Consider the following 23,064-nt stretch of genomic DNA (forward strand, 5'->3'; position numbering starts at 1 on the left):
TATGTATTCCGTAGTAAATCCACTGTTTTCAACAGACTGGCTCTCCTTTATTATGGAAGAAAAATATACTTAATGGATTGACTACCTTCCACTTCAGTTCAGCCAGGGTCTCAATGCCCGTTAGTGCCTCAGATGCTTTCCTAGGTACCGGAGGTGTGCAGGTGAATAGAACTCAGTCCCTGCCCGCAAGCAGCACCCCGACTCAGGAGGAACACAGGTGGTTCTCGGAATGTCAGGGAAATGTGGCAAGTGCCAGGACGCAGTGGAGCCTGCACGGGGAGCACAGAGGACGGCCAGGGAGGTTCCCTGGTCGGTGTGAAACCAAAATAGTCCTAAAGGATGGGGGAGGCAGAGGCTCAGAGCCAGCATGGAATAGGGGGTCGGAGCTTCCAGCAGGAGAGGCATGCTGAAGGAAGACAAGGCCAAAGAGAAATGCAGCCCTGGTTTGGAGAACTTTTATGAGGAACTTGTGTCCCATACACAGCGGACGTGACTATAGGGCATGGGGTGGCCAGTTTGGGCTACAGTGCACTCTTCCAGCAGACACACGGTGCGGGATTGATTTGAAGTAGATGCACCTGGCATCTGGGAGGCCTGTAACCTAGAGGTAATAGCTTGAGCTGCATCAGTGGTAGAAAGAAGGGCTGGGCAGTTGAAAAGAGGGAACGGTGAGAGAGACATTTCACGGCGAGGGCACAGTGGTCCAGTGTGGGGAGTGAGAGAACAGGAGGAAGTGAGTAATGCTTTGTCTTGGGAGACTGGACGTGGCAGCACTGTCAGCTGGGTTCAAGGGTTTTTGAAGTCCAGACGGAAGAACAGTTCTGCAGCAGGGCAAATTAATGATGGCATTATTCATAATAGAGACTGGGGGGAGATACTGAGTATTCACTGGTAGGAAAATGGTTAAATAAAGTACCTTCACAGAGCAAAACCACGTACAAGGGTTACAACAAGTGCATTAGAGCTATCTATGGTAACGTAGATAAATACCCAGAAGCACTGGTCGAATGGTAAGCACAGCGTGGTACTATTGGTGTAAAGTTTCTAAGATGCAGGTTGAGTCTATACATTCTTTTTTGATATATGCACATGCAATAAAGTTAAAACTTTTCACTGGAATGACAGAAGCTAGGTTAAGGATAGTAGTTGCCTCTAGGGGATGCAGGTAGAGAGAATGGGATTGGAGGGTATCATCCAGCTCTGTTTCTTTAAAAAGAAAAACCTGAAACAAATAAGACAAAATATTAATATTTAACAAAACTAGATAGTAGTTACCTGGGTGTTTTATATTTGCTATGCTATTTTTCATGCTCGAGATATTTAATTTAAAATTTTCTAATTTTTTTAAAAAAATGAATCCCATTCTCCACTTGCTTCCACTGTGAAATTAGAGCTGTAGGTTCTGTCAGATATAATTCAGTAACACTTGGGACTGTAGCAAACCATCATGAATCTAATATTTAAGGGTAATCAACTTTCTTATAAGGTATTAATATGTTCAAAATACGGTACCCTGTACTCCAAATAATATTGGTATGAAATTTACATCATAAAAGTAGAATATGCTTTGTGTATAATCCTAAACTCTGGAATGGACTGCCTGCCTTAACGTAGTTTGAATATTAATGTTTTAACACATCTAAATTACATATTGATTTATTAGTATATTCTCCTTTTCAAATGCTTTGGAGGCATCGAGCCCTCTCATACCAAAAAATAAATTATGTACACTTACATATGTATGGCATATGTGTATAAAATGAAAATTAGGAGAAGCTACACAGAATTAAGGAAGAAGGAAGAGTATAGACATAGCCATTCTAGAAGTCAACACAATCACTGCGATTATGCCCCAAAATTAGCATTAAGCTCTCTGTTAGGGAGGCTTATAGGGGACAGCGTATTTGCAGCATCTGAGTGCTTTCTGTCCTTGTCTGGCGTTTCTTCCCATCACTGTGACCTTCCTGTGTAATTGTCTAGATACCTCTGCCAGTAACGCCTGGGCAGCCCCTGAGCCTGCAGACTGACGTGTGTGGGCTCCCTGCGAGATCCGTGGTGATCCTCGGGTATCCTGATACTAGAAGCACAGCTTCTACTCAGATTTGGTTCTCTTTTGATTAACTAGTCACGATAAATGTGCGGGTTTTTTTTTCTCTTCTGTCATAATTTCTCACAGGAGGAATAAGTCTTTGCTGGATTTTTGTTTCTGAGGCTTTATCCTTGGGTGAAATGGTTACAGTGCCTGTCCTCAGCTCAGCTCAAGGAATTTGTAAGATTTAGTGATAAACAAGAAGCAAGTACATGAAAGTTTGGTGATTTCTTTTTCATTTGAGAATAAATCTGATTTATTTGAAGTAGAGCCAGACTTTACTACTAAGAGCTTTTATGTACTAATTCACCTGGTGCATAATCTAGCTCTAAGTGCTAATTTAGAGACTTCCCTCCATATTCCACTATTTCTGTGTGGGTGCAGTATTAGCTGCTGAGAACACAAGATGTTTTCGGACATGGGCCCTAGCCTTGAAAGGAGGATATGAGTGTTTATTAATTCAGAAAGGCCTATTCCTCCAATAGATTGTATTGCTTCCAATGTAAAACTAGCAACAACCTCTGTTTTTTGTTTTTTGTTTTTTTTTTAAACAACTGCCAGTAGCTTTTAGGTGTAAGAAGCATTTTTTGTCCATACTTGTAGGAAAGGGGAAATTAAGAATTGCTTTATAACTCTGTACTTTTGCTCCTAATAATTTATACTGATAGAAGAGCTGATTGCTTACGAAACGTTCTCTTCAAAAGTTGTCTTTGCTTTGGAATGGGAGTGGTCAGTTTGTGAACACTTCACTCAGTTGACTATTATATAAAGGAGTTGGACCAGGGGACTTCAGAAGTAAATTTCCAGCTCCAAAATGCTAAGTGTCAGCCTGAGTTTGATTTGTATATAAACATTATCCAGCTAATATGAAACTACAAAGTCATAATATAAATCTAGCGTAGTTATGTGTGTGTGTTGCATGTATGCATGTATTTATAGACCAAGATTTATGAAGACAAGAAAAATTATATGTTCACATTTTTCAGTTCCAGATTTAGTGGTACCACCTTTAAATGCTGTTCAGTAATTTTTTAAAAATAACTAGCCCCTGATGTGTTTTAAAGCATGACAGCATCAAGACGTCCTTACGCTCTTGCATTAACTCTTTCCTCAAGTCAAATACTCATAAGCCGTCTTTGAACCATAGAATCACAGAGTTGGAGGGGACCCCAGAATAAATTCTGTCCCATCAGCTATCCAATGCATGTATCCCCCATACAGCTTCCATGTAAAGTAGCCGCCCGTGATGTGCTCGGACCCACAGGGACAGGGAACCCATTGCTTTGTGGGGTTAAGACTGAGCAGCAGTGTTATCCAGAGAGCAACAAGAAGACATTAAGTATGGCTTGAGAAGGCAAGAAAGATGGGCCCTCAGGAGCTCATTTGGGCTAGGAATAGCCCTAGAGAAGACAAGTCGGCCCTAAATCCAGCATCCCAGACCTCTCCTAACCAGGAAAGTGTGTCCCAGTCTGAACCATTCTCATTAAAGCATGCCTGCTCCAAACATGGGCAGCTGGGTGCTATGTGACCACATCACTCGGCATGCCCTATGAGCTGCCCATCTGCTGTAAAAACCTCTTTGAAAACGGAACGTTATTCTTCCCAACTTCAGTGTTCTGCCAGTGTCTCCACAAATCGCTCCGGCCCTGCCAGCCTTGCACAATGCTTGCCCTTTGCAGGTGTGGTGTAAGAGTTCCTCAGTGGGGATTATGGTCAGCTTAGGATCATGAAATGTTAAAGCACAGTGAACTGCTATGTTCAAAATATTGTATTATCTGAAAAAAATACTATCTATCCCCTTCGAAACTAGGTATTTTATTATTAACAGTAAGTAATTCAACCTAGTTATTAATCCAGAGACTTACATTTTTTCTAGTCCCCTTTGTATCAGTTTGGCATTTTCATGTACATACATGAAGAAATTTTAGCTATTCTTTTTAAAAGGTGTCTCACCTTTGCTTGAAATACAATAATTGCCCCGCACCTGTATTTGGGGCCGCATCTTTATTTGCAAGGAAAAATGCTTTTTGTCAGGTGTATTTTCTCAAGATAGTATGGCTGTCATTGTTAATTAAAATGGTCCTCTAATAATGTAACAGGATTCTTGTGTTTTGTTCATTGTGTTGAACATTTTCTGGGTTGAAACCTAATGAGCTTTTCCTTTAGTAATTGCTGATCTATATGGGTGCTTAGGGTGAGTTTTGTTGTGTTGGTTTTTTTGTGTGGTTTTTTGTTGTTGTTGTTTTTTATAATCACAGAGACACTTTTTGCTTTTATTGTGCTTAAACTTGAAAGCTGCATGAAGTGTGGTTGTTCCCGGTTAGGTTATAAAATGAATGTCTTCTAGGCCACACTCTATGGGTGGAAAGTGGGAACATCTTGTCACTAGAAAAGATATGTAAAACTCATTTGCTCAAGATAATTAAATAGTGTTTCTAAGCCAGAAAATATGAGTTTCGAGTTATTGAGCATCCTGAAAGCATCATTTTTTAAAAGCTTTCGAAATTGATATTTCACAAAATCCGGAGGCCTACCTTTTAATGTACCAGATGTCCCAAAACTAGCACACTTCTATTATCCCTATTAACACTAGGGTTAAATATCAAAAAGTAGCCTTTGTTCTTGAATAATAATAGACTTTGTTTAAATGACTGCTATATTCACATTCTTTCCAATTTAGCAAGTGATTATTCATCCATATGGCTAAGTAAAATATTTCCACACTGTTTATTTAAAAATTTTTGGATGCTAGCAGTGGATTTCAGACACTATGCAGAACATGAAATTAGGTTTACTCCCTTACTGATCATTAGCGCCATGTTTCTGATTAGGTAATAAGAAGAAAATGATAGTCCTGCACTAAGGAAGGGTAGATGGGCCAGGCTAAAGTTTAACAAACAGTAGGATGTTCTATAAAGAGCAGGAGCTTAGTGGACATGCATTCAGCCATTTGGACTCTTAAGTGCCATGACAGGATGAAATAATTTACCAAATATGTCCCCTTGGTTTAATTATTATGCCTTCGGAAAAGTCATTTGTTCTTTGGTCCAGAGAGGAGTTGACCTGTTTCTGTCCTGCTTTTTGTGGACCACTGGAGCCATCAGGTGTTGCATGGGGAATTTTCAGAAATCTTGCAACATCTCTTCCCAATTCCCAGCCAACGTCAGTGGGATCCTTATCACTTGCCCCACTTTATAAAACAGGAACACAGAATCGTGTGCTATCTTATTTACTGAACATTTCAAACCATAAAAATTGGTAATAAGAAATAAAATGACAAAAAGGTTTAATTGGTAATAAGACAAAATGGTGTATTATAAATGGGACAGCTCCTAATTCAGAGTCACAGAACTTTGAACTGGAAAGGGCCTTAAAGAAATCTTCTATTCTATTCTGCCTCCCCGCCGCCCCCCCTCCCATATTGCAGATGAGAAACTGAGATGAGAGATTGAGTCCTGATTGGGTTCCAGGCATGTAGGCCAGAGCACTTCCTTCCTGCCTCTATTTCTGCCTCCTCCCTGGCCAATCCCCGGGCCACTGAAAAGTGCTGAGCAGGTGCAAAATCTGGGGGTGTACCTGCCCATTTTCAATGTCATCTTCCTTAATTCTTTCAAATTACTACCGAAAAGGAAAAAGAAGAAGACACAGTATCTCCTTTACTCTCTGAATTTCACTGAGAATATAGAGAAATATGTTTGAACGTGGCCACTAGCACGGTCATATCAAACTACTGATTGGGTATAATCAGAAAGTGTCAGGTTGCTTAGAAAACATGAAATGTGATTTCATCTTGTGAATATTTCAAGATTTATAGTCCAAGTATGAAAAGATTCAACCTTGTAAGTAGAATGTGACCTTCTATTTTATGTCTAGGTTTCTAAATACCAAGCAAAATGAGACAGTCAAGTGGGGAGTCTCAGGTCCCTACAGAACTCAGGTGGTCAGTTGAGAAAATGGCATTTCTCAGCACAAGAGAGGCCCCATAGTGAAACACTTCCTCAGGAGATTTGACAGCCAGTATTTTTGAGAAAGATGAAGGCATATGACAAAAATCTAAAAAGAAGATGCCCAAGAGACGCCCCCCCAGGTCCCTCGAGTTCTTCGCAGTTTCTGAGTCTGTAGGACCTCTCGCGGCTTAGTACCGGAGGGACTTTTGTCTCTAGGCCCCTGCTGGTGCCAGACAGCTAGGTTGAAGATTTCGTGCACATGAAGAAGCACATTCCTGGAACCCTTCATAGTCAGCTGTGGAACACGTAACTTCAGTGGCTTTTTCTCAGGCACATCTCTAGGATAGCATAAATGACCTAATTCTCTGCCAGAGGCTGAAGTAACCTGAAGAACAACCAGGGTGGCCGGGTCACTGCCCTCCCTGCCACTTCGGCATCACTGTGATTCTTTCAGGAGGATTTCCCTTTGTGTGACCTGTTCACTTTTACAAACCCCCCCTGACAGCAAGAGCCATCTTTTACATCCCTTACAGGCAATTCTCAGTCAGCATTTCTGAATTGCTGATTAACTTTCAGCAGAAATGCCTTTCCAGGGTATGGAGGACTCCATGACTACATTATGTCATCAGTCCTCTCGACCTACCCATGAAGTCGCAAAATTACCTGAAATAGAGAAGAGTATGTTGAAATGTAAATATGAGTCTATAAACAGATCTCTAGAAATTGATAGATCTTTTCAAAGATGCTATGAGCCACCTTTGTACCTGAAAAAAATCACAGAAACGCAGGCTAACCCTTCTGTTCTTTTAAAGACTCTAAAGATCTATCACTCGTGTCCTTTGGCAGGGAAGACTTAAATAGCAGGCGCAGTCTCCTTCAAATTGAGTATGTAGGCTGGAGCCCCACTATGGGCAGCCTCTGCGGCTGGCCCAGACCATCGGCTCCACCCTGCCCCCTCCAGGGAAGTTTCCTTCTCCATCGCCTAAGCGCCTTCTCACTCCTGCTGCTGAAACCAGAGGTGGTGACCACCATGCTCATAGCTGGGCCCAAGGGAACTTTTCCTTGCCTGACATGGAGTATGCATTAGCTGTGTGCAGGAAACCGCAGGGAGCATGCAGGCGAGCAAGGCCAGCCCCCCCACCCCACCCCCAGCTGGCTGGGCCAGGCCTCCTCCCTGTGGGACCCAGCAGGGAGGGCAGCAAGCAGGCCTAGCCTGGCAGCAGGGCAGGAAGAAGGAGGCCATGAGAATCCACGATGGCACGTTCTACCAGGAGTCACCGCACACGGTTCAGCCAACCCCTGCTGAGATGGCGGCATCTGAGGAACCCTGGGAGCACTCACACACCACCATGAGTGTTGTTTCCTCAGCATTTAGCCAGAGGAAGAAAGGCTTTTCTATGATTAAAGACAGTACTTCTGTCCCACTCGTAATAAGTGCTTTCCCATTATTTCAGTTCCATTCGTTTCATAATTTGTTCACAGTATTCCAGTCCTGGTGGAAAGCTTGAGTGATTTGCCTGAAGCCACAAACGGTAGGCATTTGTCACTGTACTGCTCTCTTCCTGCTGCCCCCTGATTTCTCCCTGTTACAGCTCCAGATCCTCACATAGATGCCGAGCTGGGGCTCAGCTTGGAGGCTCCCTCACCTTGCATCCAGCTCCAAACTGTCCACATAAGCACTCGCCCTTCCTCTTTGCCTTCCCATCTCATGTTCATCACATTCCCTCTGAACTCCTTCCTGGGACATAGGCTCTGCCCTTCCTGATCCCTGAGCACCCCTGTCATTCCTGGCATCACACCTGTCCCTGCCTTCCACATTTCCCCACTTGGCCGTTCACGTCTGCAGCCCCTGTCCTTCCCTTCTAGGCCAGCCCAAGCCCCGAGGCTCCCCTAATCCTGCCCCTCCCCCAAGGCTGTAGCCCACCTGGAAGGGTTTCCCCCACCCCAGTGCTTCTCCCCGGCTTCTGCCCTTCACACTCCAGCTCAGAGGCCTACCGGACAGGTTCCTATGCACAGAAAAACATCCAAGGAGAAGCAGCATGTTGTTGGGAGAGACTGAGCTTTGGGGTGAGATTGACTTGTTTCCTTCCATCTCTGTGGCCCCCGGCAAATCACCCCTCCCAGTACCAGCTTCCCCAGTGATAAACCCAGTACCTGTTGCTTGGCGTGTCGGTGGGTGTGGAAAGCCTAGCACAAATGACATGCGAGCTGTGCTTCTTGCTCTTCCCACTCTGGGATGCCTTGTGACGGCTGCCTTCTGTTGTAGCTGTTTGTGGCAAGGCCTCTGAGAGCAGAGGGCTCACCTCCATGTCTCCCTTAGATGCTGGCGTGACATGAACAAGTACCTCCCCTGGCACTTCCCAGTAGACGCTTAATGTCGGGCACATGTAATTCTGAATTTCCTAGTAGCCACATGAAAAAGGAAAGAGGAACAGGTATTATTAATTTAAAAATGTAGTTTATTTAACCCAATTCTTCTAAAATAATTTATAAGCAATATAAAGATTATTAATATGAGGTTTTACATTCATTTCTTTCATACCAAGTCTTCATACTCCACTATATATTTTACATTTCTAGCATGTCTCAATTTGGACTGGCCACATCTGGCTGATAGCTCCTCTGTTGGGCAGCACAGATCTATACCACGCTTGGGTACAAGTAACATGTATCTGAAAGGCCTGAGCTGCACTGCTTGCATGGACAGGGACCTAGGAGGCCATATTGGGACCAGAGGTAATAGCCATAGAGTCATGACATCACTGACTTCCCAGCAGAAAGCCTTAGGTTTATAAAAACCTTACAGGGGTTAGGGGAGAGCTTCAGGGGCAGCTTCAATGAGAAGAAACGGAGAGGTGTATTTGCTAGATGGTGAGTGTTTGAGCCAAAGATTGTCCAGGGGGATAATAATGGAGGCATGCGCTGGGAGCAGGCTGTGGCCCTGACTTCAGAAGCCCACAGTCCTGCCTTGTTATCCACAGACCGAGTTTGCAAGATGCACACACACTCGGACCTTCATATGCAATCTGAAGCCTTGATGTTTTATATTTTCACTATTAGCCTAATATTTGTATGCCGACTTATCAAGAATGTTTGCAGGGTGGGTATCCCAACACAAGCATGTTCCAAGGAGCACACAGATGGAGAAGGTGGGGGAGTGAGCGCATATATCAGAGCTGAAGCAGAGGCATGAGAGTGACCTGTCATGACGCTCGCTTTGTGCCGGAATGCCTCATCCTCTGTTCTCGGACATAATACCCTCCTCCCCCCCCTAAGGCTTGGGTAGTTCTCTTTACCTCATGGACATCTTGTGAAAGAGCAAGAGTGACAGAAGCACATCAACCACAGACACAGAATAAGGCTAACTTGGGGAAGAAAATGCAGGAACATGTCTGGTAGTGCTGTTTAAAGTTCTTTTGGCTATTTTATTTTTCTTTTTGCAATGTCCACAAGCATTTGTGGGGGTTTTTATAACAAGGAAACTGGACATAAATTGAATGCTATGTAAAAATTAATGCTTCTAGATTTCTTTCATATCAGAAAGAGAAACAACTGGGTAAGGTGTGTTACATATTTCTGCTACCAGAGAAATAATATTTTCCAAATGTTGTTTGGTTGGTTTTTAATGTCCGTTAAGAAATACATTTTTTCAAATAATGCTATTGTTTTAATTAATCAGTAAAACGGTTTCTAATTTGACCATAAAATTATCAGTTGGTTGTTAGAATAGCTGTAAAGCTACTTTTAAATTTGAGCTCTTTCAAAGTTCTACAGTGTAGGATTTATGTGAAATAGTATTTTAATTACTTTATTCATTCTTTGTGGGGAAAATGAACTTTCATCTTTCATGGGAGTATTTCATTTGTGATTATTGGTTACTCATAATTGCGTGTACTTTTTCCTGCGGTAGAGAAGCAGCTTTTTCTACAATAATATGCATGAAATTCTCTAATATTTTCTAAATTAGTTTGTATGTGTATATTCTTAGTCCTCACAACAAATAGCTAATTGCCTTAAATTAAATAAAAACCTCAAGCTTCCTAAACGAAATTATAGTTTATTTTTAACTTTCTCTTTAGAAACCAGGGGATAATGGAGTATGCTGCTAAATATTTTTGAAGCAAACTTTGCATGAGGATGTAGGAGCTGGAGGTTTATTATGTTGATGAGGATGCTAATTCTGTGGCTCTCTATTTTCTCAACAGTCTTGCCACATCTGGGAGTTGGTGTATTTACTATTCATTATTTACTGCTCTAGCAACATTCTTCCTGACCCATTAAATGAAGGCCTAGACAGACTAAGTGGGGAGAACATTGTTTTTTTACTACTTTAGTGAGGTGGGGTACCCACAGGTATTATTAGCTGGTCTTAAGAATGGTGCTTTTTCCTTTGAATAGATAAGCCAAATTAAACATTCCATAGTAAGGCTTTTAAGTTTAATTGAACCTTCTTCATCCAATATTCGTTGATCAGAACTGATTGTTCAGGCTTTCCATAACCTTGTTTTTGAAATAGAAGGTGGGGAAGAAAAAAATCAGCGTCTCTGATATTTGAAGTGGCTAGTTTAAATCCACACCCAGTGCTGTAGTTCTTTGTGTTACAATGTAAAGTGCAGGATTAGAGGGATAATATAACTCAGTGCAAGATGATCAACCTGCCTTGTCTGGGTCCCCTGAATGCTACAGACTTAGCAAAAATAGAACCTGTACCTTTTTTCTGGTCAAGAATAATTTTGAACATTTTTTGAGGTTACAGAAAGCCTGTAGTAGACTTTTATATAGTAGACTGGTTTTATGATCAATAAGTCATCTCAACTGACCAAAAGATAACACAGTCACCTTGTGTACCGAAGGGTTACGTATTTTCAAACATTTAACATTTTATAATTGGGCAACACCGATCTTTTCTATTTTGCAATTTTGAGGGGTTAGGATTCTGGCACGCTGCTCTAACTCTTAACTTCTGGTTCTAGAGATGTAACAGAAATGGGATTCTCCTATCCTCAGAGCTAAGATGGTGGTTTCAGTAACCATCTCTTTTAATCTTCATATGAAAGGCAAGCAAAACTATGCTGGCAAATTCCTTTCAAGATCCAAGACATTGTTCTAACCTCTCCCTGTAGTTATAAACCTTAAGACACTCGTGAATACTCAGCTTAAGAAAGTCAGGTAATAATTATGAGCTAAATCTGACAGAAAGGAAATAAAAGGGAAATCAAAAAATAAATACATGCCTTTAATTTGGATCCACCAACAAATATTTGTGAGCACCTATTATGTGCTCTGCATATGTGTAACGAGACATGTAAAGAACGGATCATGGTAGAGTCTTTGTTCCTCATTATACTTGCCTAATGAAATTAAAATTAAATTTAGAAATACAAATGCTCATCCTTTAAAAAAAATCAACATGTGGTATTTCAATCGTATAAAATAATGAAATGGGAAAGTTAATTCATTTTGCGCAGCTTGACTCTATATGTAAAGCACATAAGGCCTGGCACAGGGTAAAATCACAGTAAATGGTCACGTTACTGTAGTTTATATTGATTTAGGGACATTTATGCTGTTCAGTCCAAAGTAGTTAAGGGCTAATAGTAAACTATAGAATGACGTATAACTCCACTGGTCATTCTAAATGCCTGATAAAAGAAAGAAAGAGCAGGACAAAATTCTGGTACCTGCACAGAACATCAGGGAAATCCACAAATCTGCGAAATATCCTCTTCCCAGAAGTAGGTCGTAGCAGGAGCCAGGAGTGGAGGCAGGAACCATGAAAAACAAGATTTTCTGCCAATGATCAGAGAACTTCTAGGCATCAATTCCTAGATCCTTCTTCTTAGTCATGTTCTCCCCTGAAGTCTGTGACTAACACTGTTCCATTTTCTATAGCTGTATATCTAATTTTATACCTATAGCCTATAATGTAATAGGCTTTCCTGTCCATAAACCTTGCCTTCAGTTAACTTTTATACATTTATTCTGTGAAGTACAACGTAGCATATTAGAAAATGCAGCCCTCCCCCATGTGTTGAATTCTGTGGAGTGAGGAATTTGAAAATATGTTATCAAATTGTCAGGGGAGGTTAGGAGATGACCCTCCCCACCAACAGTGTCTGGGCTACGTGCTGCCCTGTGGCTGGCTCGGGCCCCGGCAGGTCCTGGCAGGACCCTGGGTCAGGTATGGCTGTCCTCATTAGCAATAAATGCTAAAGCCCCATTCAAGGCAGCCTTTATCACCCACCCTTCTATGCCTCAACCCACTCTTTCTTCCATCTTCTCTCCCTTCCCCGGTCTTTGGGTCAGGGTAAACCCCCAGGGACTTGTTTTTCATCCTTAGCTCCCAGGTTCCTCCCTTGGTCATCAGTCTTCTGATACCTCTCCCGTGAAACAGTGCTTTTCAAATGTCTTTTAGACATGAAACCTTTGTTTGAAAGAGAAACATACAGCGTAGCCCAGTACTGAGAACAGATAAGTACGGAACCACTCTGGGTGAATTGGGGTGGGGATCTGGCAGCCTGCTGCCAATCCTCCTCCCCCCACACCTCACACGGCTGCCCCTGAGAGAGTCCAGCAAAACCTCCAGAAAACAGGTAGCACAACCTCCCTAGATCAAAACCTTCCTGGATTAAAACCATTTTATATAGAAACTTCTGGCCAATTCTATCAGAATTGATGGAGAAATAGCTCCACCTGAGGAACTGAAGTTCATTTCATAAGCACCCCCAGTGTATGCTGCACTCTTGACTAGAACCCATCTCTTGTTTGCCACATGATAATTATATAAGCAAAGGTCTGTAATGGTAGACAGAACAAGCTTTCAGAGACAAATCAAGGTCTTTACTTTTCCTGATTCCAAACTGTCTAAACCTCCCTCCCATTTGGGGCCTAACTAGATGAATCACTGCCAAGGCTGAAGTCCTTTGGTGTGATGGTGAGCTAACCCACCCCAAAGGTAGGAGCAAGAGAAAGGGCGAAAGTCCTTGGGAAACAAGGGTAAGCCCATCCAGCCAGGGCCAGAGCCCAAACATCAGCCTCCATCAACGACCACTCCCTGTGCAGCATGGATAGGTCAGGGTGATGTGCAGGGAAGGCGCGGTACGCTCTCGGCTCCGTCAGAGTTTCAGTTTACTATCTGCAGTTCTAGCCCGATGCTTGTACTTCTTCCTCCAAAAGGAAGAGATCCTGTCAGCTCTCTCACACCTCCCTCCTTTGTGGAGGTCCCTGCGTTTCTCCAGGCCCCAAGAAGGCTGAGCAGTTTGCTGTTACTGGGCACCGGAGCCGCAGTTCTCCCCACACTCTTGGTCAGTCATGTTCACAAGCCGTACGTGCTCCCACGGAAATGGGGATTTTGCCAACTCCTTCCCCTCCACAGGGCCTCAAGCATTTTTGTGTGTTGATAATTCTGAAAGCACTGTACCGGCTCTTGAGCGTCTTGTCAAGGACACATCAGGAGGGAACCTCAGTACCAGCTGCACCACCTCTCCTCGCCCTCCTTTTCTCTGACTTTGGAAAATGCATTGATGTGAAATGGCATGGAGTAGGTATAATCTTGAATTTGCTCTAATTTCTAAAAGAATAATTCTTAGAAAATATGTGTGCTGTAACAATAATTGAACCCACCTCATAGTTGACACAGAAATGAAGACGCTCTAATATGCATACAATTTAAATACCCCTCTAATAAGCTACGTTTAAGGTCTGTTGTCCCAGTACTCCTGATATGAATTACAATATGAGGGACTCAATGTAACTTGCACGTGGTAATAAAACTCTTAATGTGGAAATAAAAATGTTTAAGCCTTATCCAAATGAGGGAGACGAAGCAAATGTAACCGCCCTCTTCTGTATGTTACCGCAAGCATATTTAAGCTTGAGCCTCCCAGTAGCAAAAGTAGAAAAAGGAAGCATGATACAGAGAAACGTGTCAGCCTTTTGAGAAAGAGAAATTGTTTCCAAGTATTAATTCTAAAAATGGTTTGTCACACAGAACATTGAATTTAAGGGATGATGCGATGCATGACAGCTTTACAACAATCACAGGCCGTTATATTCATGACCCTTGATTGCATTGTGCCCCTCCCCCATGAAGAGTAGCTCTAATTTGCTTTGCAGAAGCCGCAGTCATCTTGTCTGATAGATACATAGGCTCTAAAACTTAAGAGAAGGACTGGTAGAGCTTTGGAATACACTGCCGGAAGCTCACATATGTTCACTCAACATTTATTAGAGGTCCATCCCCTGCCTGGTTGCAAATTCAGGCCATAGATTAGATTTGGAACAGACGAGTTCACATCACTTAGGGCTGATACGTTTGTTTTATTCCTAAGCCTGCAGGATCTCTAACTGATGGTTGGATTTTTTTAAATCTCATTTTTTAGGAGTTCTTTGGAATTTATCTTCATGTGATGCTGTAAAGATGACAATCATTCGAGATGCTCTCTCAACCTTAACAAACACTGTGATCGTTCCACATTCTGGATGGAATAACTCTTCTTTTGATGATGATCATAAAATTAAATTTCAGACATCACTCGTTCTACGTAATACAACAGGTTGCCTGAGGTAAATTCTTTATTTCTTCTTTCCAATTAATTCTTTGATTAAATAACATGTGTCATGGGTAAGTTGATTTAGAAGGATTTACTTCATTTTATAAACATTTACCTACATTTCTAAGTTTGTTTCAAAATTTAGGCCACTGGACTCTTATCCTGTGGGGAAAATATCATGAGCACAGATTAGTGGCCTGAAAGACATTATCTGATAAATGACTCTTCTGTGGATTAGTAAAAAGGGCCCTTTCAGTCTGAAATTACTGCCAAAATTCCAGTGGTTTCTACTTTAACAGCATTTTTCTGGTTATCACATCCTGACTGCTAATGTGTCTGCAGCCTGGTTTTTGTTTAAATTCAAAATGTGATGGTTAAAACCTTCTTGCTTTTAAAAGGTGCAAAAAAGGTGTGTGGTTTAAACAATTATTGGGTTTGAGTTTTATAAATAAATGAAAATGAGCCCAAATTCTGTTTTAAGTCATTATCTTTAGATGTGAAATTCATAAAGGCTCCTTTAAGTGTGGACAGGAGTGCTTATTATTTGCCGTTAATACTCATCAGCTCAGTTTCTACCTGGTGTCCTAAGTGTACAGTGCTCTGGGAACTTGAAGCAGAAGCCTCGGGGCCGAGTGGCCTGGTGACACTGAGAGGCAGCCTGGCTTCCTGCCGCACTCTGAGCCTCAGTCCCCTCATCTTTAGAGTAGGGATAACAGCACCATCTCACACTCGTGAAGAATCAGCTCATAGAAAGTGCTTAGTGTAGCGTCTGACACGCAGTGGGTGCTAACATTTAAGCCGTACATCCAGGCATCTCTGTAACAGCTTGAAAGACGGGGAGGGAGCCTGGGCTGTTGCTCTGAGGCAGCACTATCGTGACAAGTGACTGGCGGCCCCCTTGCTGTGGGTGGATGACAAGAGTCAGGATACTGGGAAACAGGCCAGCTCCCTACCTCAGAGGCGTGCATCAGAGGGCAGATTATATCACCTACTGATGATCTGTGGAAGGAGCATCTCATCCTTTCTCTGCTCCTGGATCCAGGGCGGCTGTGAGGGCTCCTTAGCCAGCCTGCCAGGCCCCCCAGAGACAGGACACACCAGTCCGGCTCCCCCAGTGGTTCAGGGCTATAGACAGTTTTGGTGCATGCCCTCTGTGTGCAATCAGTGGTGACCAAGACAGGTCTCTGCTCTGAGAGAACCATATTCTATTGAGGAAAACAAGAAAATAACAGTAGATGCCATGGTGATGCAAGAGTTATTAGGAGATGGTTTTGATGATCAGGTGGCCCCTCGCAGGAGGGGAAATTGAAGTCTAGATCTGAAATACCACCAGGAGCTGCTCGTTTGAGGGCGGGGTGGGGTCAGGAGGACGCGTATTCCTAGCAAAGGGAAGTAGTGTAATGGCTCTGGCGCAAAGGTGGGCTCTCGGCTGGAGCTTACTGGGCGAGGCACAGAGTGGCACCAGATTATGTAGGACTGCTGAAGTCAGAGGAAGGAGTTTACAGTCTATTCCAAGTGCCTTGGGAAACTGTCAGAGGGCTTTAATCTCGGGAGTAGTGGGACTGGATCCTGGCTTCAGTGTGAAGACTGAACAAGGGCAGCAGTAGAGATAGGAGGCTGAGGCTGTTGCAACAATCCAGGCAGACCATGACAGTGGCCTAGACCAGGTGCTGGAGCGAGGTAGGAGATAGGGGATATTTTTGTGGAGGGAGAGCTAATACCTAAATCTTTGGCTGAATCAATTGGGAGCACAGGAAGAAGAAAGGGTGGAGGGATGAGCAGATGAGAGTTTTGACCATGTCCATTTGAGATGTCTAATTAGCTACCCATGTAGTAATACCAAGAAAGCAGTTGGATAAAGGACCCTGGAGTTTTAGGGAGGGGTCAGCCTAAAGGTAGATGTTTGGGAGTCGTGCATGGGCCCATAGGTTGTATTAAAGCCAAGGGAGAGAAGGAGACCACCTATGAGAATGTAAAGATAAAGGTAAGAAGGGACCAAAGTAGTCCGGCACTCCAGAGGGACCCAGCAGCAAAAGAGACTGAGAAGGAAAGGCAGCAAGATGGGAGGAAAACCAAAGAAGTGAAGGGTCCCGGAGGCTTGTAAAGGAATGGAAGATGGCAGTTGTTGAGTGCTGCTGAGAAGTGACACAAGATAAAGAGCAGAGGAGGGCGCCTGGGTGGCTCAGTCGTTAAGCGTCTGCCTTCGGCTCAGGTCATGATCCCAGGGTCCTGGGATCGAGCCCCACATCGGGCTCCCTGCTCGGCGGGAAGCCTGCTTCTCCCTCTCCCACTCCCCCTGCTTGTGTTCCTGCTCTCGCTATTCTGTCTGTCAAATAAATAAATAAAATCTTTAAAAAAAAAATAAATAATTAAAAAAAAAAAAAGATAAAGAGCAGAGGAGGGACCATGGATGACACTGTCTCTCTGGCCCCAGAAAAATAAAGACGAAAAGAAAAATCATTCCAAATTCCCACTATTTGGCCTAAGTTTTGACAAAATCTCAGAGTTAGCCTAGAACCCTTGTTAATAAGACATAAAATAGATCCTTAAAATTTGGTATCAATTCATGAAGGTAAACTGATATCAAAAGTTTCGATATGGGGGCACCTGGCTGGCTCAGTCGGTACAGCATGTGACTCTGGATCTCAGGATTGGGAGTTCAATTCCTACATTGGGTGTAGAGATTATTTAAAAATAAAATCTTTAAAAAGAAAAAAGTTTCAATATGGATTAGACCTAAACCTCAGGGTTTTTTATATTTGAAAAAATGAGAAAAATTATAGCATAAGCAAATGTCCATATTTAACGTGAATGGTTATACAAAAAATGACATTTCTTCTGTTCATTCAGGAAGCATTTATGACCACCAACTATAGGCAAAACATTGTAATAGGTGCAGGGGCCTGCCAGCCATGGTGGCCCAACAGGGGAAGCAGAGCATGTCTAGAAATAACAACCATGGCTAACAGACATTGCAGGCACTTTTCTAATTGCCTTTATATGGAGCGTCGCTTCCACACACGGACCCTATGAGGTGATCAGTATTATTCTCCCCTTTTTACATATGAGGAAACTGAGGAGGCTAGACCCCAAAACAGTCTTTAGGAGGTTAGAAAGTGGTGTGTCATAGGAGGGAGACAGAGTTCAGATGGCCCTGCTCCCTTCTGTGTGGGTGGATAATGGGGAGCTGGTTACGGTGAGTTCTCACGATGTTAAAGTGTCTCCTCACACGGGATCTACATGGCTGCTGTCTTGTCCGACCTGTCAGATGGTAAGGTGAGGCTCCCTGGCTAAGGAGCGAGCTGCTCATCTCAGCGGCTCCCGTGTGTCTCTCTGCCCGTTCAGGAACCTCAGCTCTGCAGGGGAGGAAGCCAGGAAGCAAATGCGATCCTGTGAGGGGCTGGTGGACTCGCTGCTGTACGTGATCCACACGTGTGTGAACACATCCGATTACGACAGCAAGGTCAGTGCTGGCTAGCCACGAGGGCCGTGATGGCAGGTGACAACAGCTGCCAGATGCTGCGTTTGGCGTGCCATTCATTCTTTCTGGAATTCTTGAGCCTTTCCTACTCATTACACTACACTCCAGATTAAGGGGAGTCTCTAAAAATGACAAATTAACAGGGACATGACAGTTTAAGAAAATAGCCTTAAAACCATGAAAACCGAGTGACTCCGTGTGGCCGAGGACTAAGCACAGGGTGGCAGGGTCCCGACTTTGTGGTTCTCTTGGGCTGTCACTGTGATTGTCCCTGCTACTGTTGTCTCCAGCCATGTCCCCTGTGGCTAGAATCCAATCCATCTGTATTTGAGTATCTAGTGAATAAACATTCCGGGTCGAGGCGCTATAACCCACCAACCCCTCTGCCTTTCTAGCCCCACTGCAGGCCATAGCCCCCACCCCAGACCCACTTCTCTACATCCCCAGTCTTGCCCTTTCACCCCTCCCTCTGTTGTCCTGCTGGTTAGTCTGTTCCCAGTAGGAGCCCCTTCTGCTCCCCTCCTGTTTTCCCCATCCTAGCACAGGGCATTCTACTCATCATTTTTTAGCTGTGACAACCATCTAGGATCTGCCGCAGGAGCAGGGACTGAGGAAGGTGGCAAGAAATAGGAAGGAGGGACTAAAAGTGTCAGGAGTTCCAAGGTACGCCAGGTATTTGCTTTTCAGGATGGGCTAGATGAGGAGAGGCCGTAAGTAAGCCTTGTGTCATAAACATGGGGCTGAGAGAGAAAAGGATGATGAGTGGTAGGCTCAGGGAGAAGGCAGGGGAAAAGTTCAAAGTGCTGTACAAGTTTTTATTTGAACCTCATTGAACCAAAAGATCTGTAGATGAAATTGAGAGGAGTAAGCAAGTTGGAAGGAGAGCTTCCTGGGAAAGAGCTGAGCTTGGCTTTAGGTGCTCTCAATGAAGTCACAGTTAGCCTCCCAATCAGAGGTGTGATACAGACTTTAAGAAGCAAAAGACCATGTACAGAAGGCAAAATGTCACAAAGAGATCATGGGACTTTCCGCAGAGGGAGGGGAGAGTTTGGAGATGGCTGGAAAGGCCAAAGATGTGACTTGGGGGGAAGGCCTTCCCCGGAGATGGGGTTACTCGTACCTCTTGTCATGGTGAAGACGTTTAATGGCAAGAAGGAGTGAGGTTCTGGCAACTTGGGTGCCTCTCTGCCTCTGCAGCAACTCTGAAGCAGAAACACTGGGCGTTTTCTCTGCCAGAGTCTTGCACATTTTAATCAGCACGAAATCAGATCCGCAGATGTAGTTTGGATGGCTCTGCACTCTGTCATTTGGGTACCCCACAAAAATTCTAGAATCTTAATTCTTTCCCTAGCTTGTTTCAGGTTCCCATAAGTAAAAAAGCAGTTCTCTCATATTCTACATTTACTTAAGCTCACTGCTGCTCAGTACAGAAGCATTTTGCAATAATGTGCTACGATGGTTTTAATTATACGCCGTGTTGGTTTGCAGACTGTGGAGAACTGCGTGTGCACCCTGAGGAACCTGTCCTATCGGCTGGAACTGGAGGTCCCACAGGCCCGGCTGCTGGGGCTGAGTGAGCTGGATGACTTACTAGGAAAAGAGTCTCCCAGCAAGGACTCAGAGCCAAGCTGCTGGGGGAAGAAAAAGAAAAAGAAAAAGAGAACACCACAAGAGGATCAAGTTAGCATTTTATTTGACATGAAACTCTAAGGTTTCATTTTTCTAGGAGTAAGAAATCACATATTTGGCAAGAAAAGAAAATTTCTCATTATACAGTTTTTCTACCTAACTCTAGCTGAATCCAGCAGAGAGGAATGTTTTCAAGTATTGGAGATTGTGTTCATTTGCTTCCATTTCACGTGTGCTCTTTGTCTTTCAGTGGGATGGAGTTGGTCCTATCCCAGGATTGTCAAAGTCCCCCAAAGGGGTTGAGATGCTGTGGCATCCGTCAGTGGTAAAACCATATCTGACTCTTCTAGCAGAAAGTTCCAACCCAGCCACCTTGGAAGGCTCTGCCGGATCTCTCCAGAACCTCTCTGCTGGAAACTGGAAGGTATGATGTCCTCCGGGGGTCCACACTTCTTTCCATCTGTGCAGCCAGACCAGCAATGATGGTGAAAGGGACACAGTTGTTAGGACAAAAGCGGGGGGCGATAGCAGTTGGCTCTAGGCTCAGAGATGAATGTGACACAGCCCTTCCTGTACAAACTGAAGGCTAGCAAGAAAAATGTACAGATCAAGAAGATACAGTGTAGGATATGTGGTACACACGGGATATGTGTACTGTGGGATCTTAAGAGAGGACATCTAACCCAGCCTGGCAGTTTTGAGAAAGGCAAAGAGGGGAGCCAAGTAGGGAAGGTTTCCTGGAGAGATGGTGCTGCCCAAATGGAATCTTTCAATGAGCCGAAGTAAGGCAGCAGAGTCTGAGGTTAGAGGTGTAGAGGGAGTGATCCAGAGAAAGGGACAAGAGAAGAAATGCCTTGAGGTAAGAAAAGGACAGTGTGGTGGAGACCGCAGGATGGGTGCTGGGCATCAAGGGCAGCGCGAGCATGGCCCGGGTTGGACCAGGCATTGTAGATAGGCCTGACGGCCAAGCATCAGGAGCTGGGATATGACCTGCAGACCAGAAGGGCCACTAAAAGGGTTTAAGCAGATAGGTGACACAGATGTGGATACTTGTGCCGCGGTGCAGAAGATGAATTCAAAGAAGAGGAAAGTAGACACTGGGATTCTGTGCTGAACATGCCAGGGGCCTGAGTTAGTGCTGAGCTAGGGCAGCGCTTGCAGGGGAGAGGGGCCGCTGGTCCTCTCTCGGACGCTTACAGAACATACCTATGGAAAAGTTACCACGTCTCCTAAAAGGTGTATGACTTCTTTATGAAAATTGAAAGTGGTTTCCTACTGTTACCACTGTAAGAGGTTCTCAAAACTTTTTAAACATCATCTACCACCTTCCCAGACAATCATTTTCTGAAATATTTTCAACCTCTAAATATTTCCTGACAAGTATATTTTGTTTCAAGATTTTATTTAAATTCTAGTTAGTTAACACATAGTATAATACTGGTTTCAGGAGTAGAATGTAGCGATTCATCACTGACATATAACACCCAATGCTCATCCCAGCAGGTGTCCTCCTTAATGCCCATCACCCATTTAGCCCATCCCCGCCTCCCCTCCAGCAACCCTCAGTTTGTTCTCTATAGCTAAGAGTCTCTTATGTTTTGCCTCCCTTTTTTTATCCTTCCCCTATGTTCATCTGTTTTGTTTCTTAAATTCCACATATGACTGAAATCATATGGTATTTATCTTTCTCTGACTGACTTATTTCACTTAGCATAATACACTCTAGCTCCATCCATGTCATTGCAAATGGTAAGATTTCATTCCTTCTTATGGCTGAGTAATATCCCATTGTGGTATGTGTGTGTGTGTGTATACATATATATATACACCACAACTTTTTTATCCATTCATCAGTCGATGGACATTTGGGTTCTTTCCATAGTTTGGCTATGTTGATAAAGCTGCTGTAAACATCGGGGTGCGTGTGCCCCTTGAATCACTACTTTTGTGTCCTTTGGGTATATACCTAGTAGGGTGGTTGCTGGGTCATAGGGTAGTTCTATTTTTAACTTTTTGAGGACCCTCCATACTGTTTTCCAGAGTGGCTGCACCAGTTTGCATTCCCACCAACAGTGTACACAGAGGGTTCCCCTTTCTCTGCATCCTCCCCAACATCTGTTGTTTCCTGTGGTGTTAATTTTAGCCATTTTGACAGGTGTGAGGTGGTATCTCATCGTGGTTTTGATTTGTATTTCCCTGATGATGAGTGAGGTTGAGCATCTGTTGGCCATTTGTATGTCTTATTTGGAAAAATGTCTTTTCATGTCCTCTGCCCATTCTTAACTGGATTATTTGTTTTGTGGGTGTTGAGTTCGATAAGTTCTTTATAGATTTTAGATACTGACCCTTTATCAGATACATCATTTACAAATATCTTCTCCCATTCCGTAGGTTGCCTTTGAGTTTTCTGACAAGGGTATTTTAGTAGAGTTATTATAATGCTTGTTTTTGGCTACTTCCTCCACCACCACCTCCCAAAAGGAGAATCTTTTGGCCACTGTATTATCCATGAGAGTGAAAAGCATCGGTCAGGCTAGGTGTGGTTTGTTTCGTGCAGTCAACTGCTATAATGAATGTATACAGATATTTATGGCCTAGTGCTAAGCCAGCACGGTTATTTTGTTAATTGTTGTTCTTAATTAACATGCTAATAGCTCAGCATCTAAGTGCTGGCTCTGGAGCCAGACCCCTTGGTTTTGAATCCTGGCCCTTCCACTTATTAGCTAGGGGTCTTGGATCTTTCCATCCTATCTCATGAGGTGGTTGTAAGAGCTAAATGAGATAATAAATTTTTAAAAATTAAAAAAAAATGAAGGACCTAGGACAGTGTGTGGCACATAATTATTCATAAATATTTATGTTGGTGACCCAGTGTTCGTATCCAGTTTCTTGTAACCCAAGAGATACATTTGATGACAATAAAAAAGACAGTAATTGAAATAGATGTGATTTGAGTTGTGTTTAATTTCACCTCTGGAGTCATTTAGTGAATGAAAGTTAGATGGCAAGCTCATTTAAAATATAAATACTATATTAAAATCATTTCAAAAGTATCTAAAATAATAAATCAAAATATTAGATCCTTATTAAGAAAACAAGATACAGATGTTATCAAGTCAGGAGCTATTTTGGGAGTGGTGATGACTATAGTGCTCCCTAAGGGAAACACTCTGGGCTGGGCTGGGCTGGGCTGGGCCAGGCCAGGCCAGACCAGGTGGTCTCCAGGTGAGACAGGTGTTGGCTCTGTCCTTGCAGATTTCAGAGAGAAGTTGAGAAAGCTGCCTGGGTGCTTTACTCTGTAGAAAGTCATATATTCCATTTCCTCGCCCCACCCCCCCCATAGATTTCATTTGATTTAGAAAATAG

The 23,064-nt window shown here is 43.4% G+C and overlaps 1 protein-coding gene across 12 annotated transcripts in view; it reads left to right on the plus strand.

Moving 5' to 3' along the window:
- The window catches only part of PKP4 (plakophilin 4), a 231,383-nt gene that overhangs the window by 191,635 nt on the left and 16,684 nt on the right, over positions 1–23,064 (plus strand). For all 12 annotated transcript variants that reach the window (XM_078070824.1, XM_078070823.1, XM_078070828.1 and 9 more), the window contains 4 exons: positions 14,418–14,601; positions 17,934–18,051; positions 19,558–19,749; positions 19,949–20,122. In XM_078070824.1, the coding sequence (XP_077926950.1) occupies positions 14,418–14,601; positions 17,934–18,051; positions 19,558–19,749; positions 19,949–20,122 (668 nt within the window). The remainder of the gene's footprint in view (positions 1–14,417; positions 14,602–17,933; positions 18,052–19,557; positions 19,750–19,948; positions 20,123–23,064) is intronic.

Source organism: Halichoerus grypus, chromosome 4, assembly GCF_964656455.1.
Source record: "Halichoerus grypus chromosome 4, mHalGry1.hap1.1, whole genome shotgun sequence".
NCBI classification, from domain to species: Eukaryota; Metazoa; Chordata; class Mammalia; order Carnivora; family Phocidae; genus Halichoerus; species Halichoerus grypus.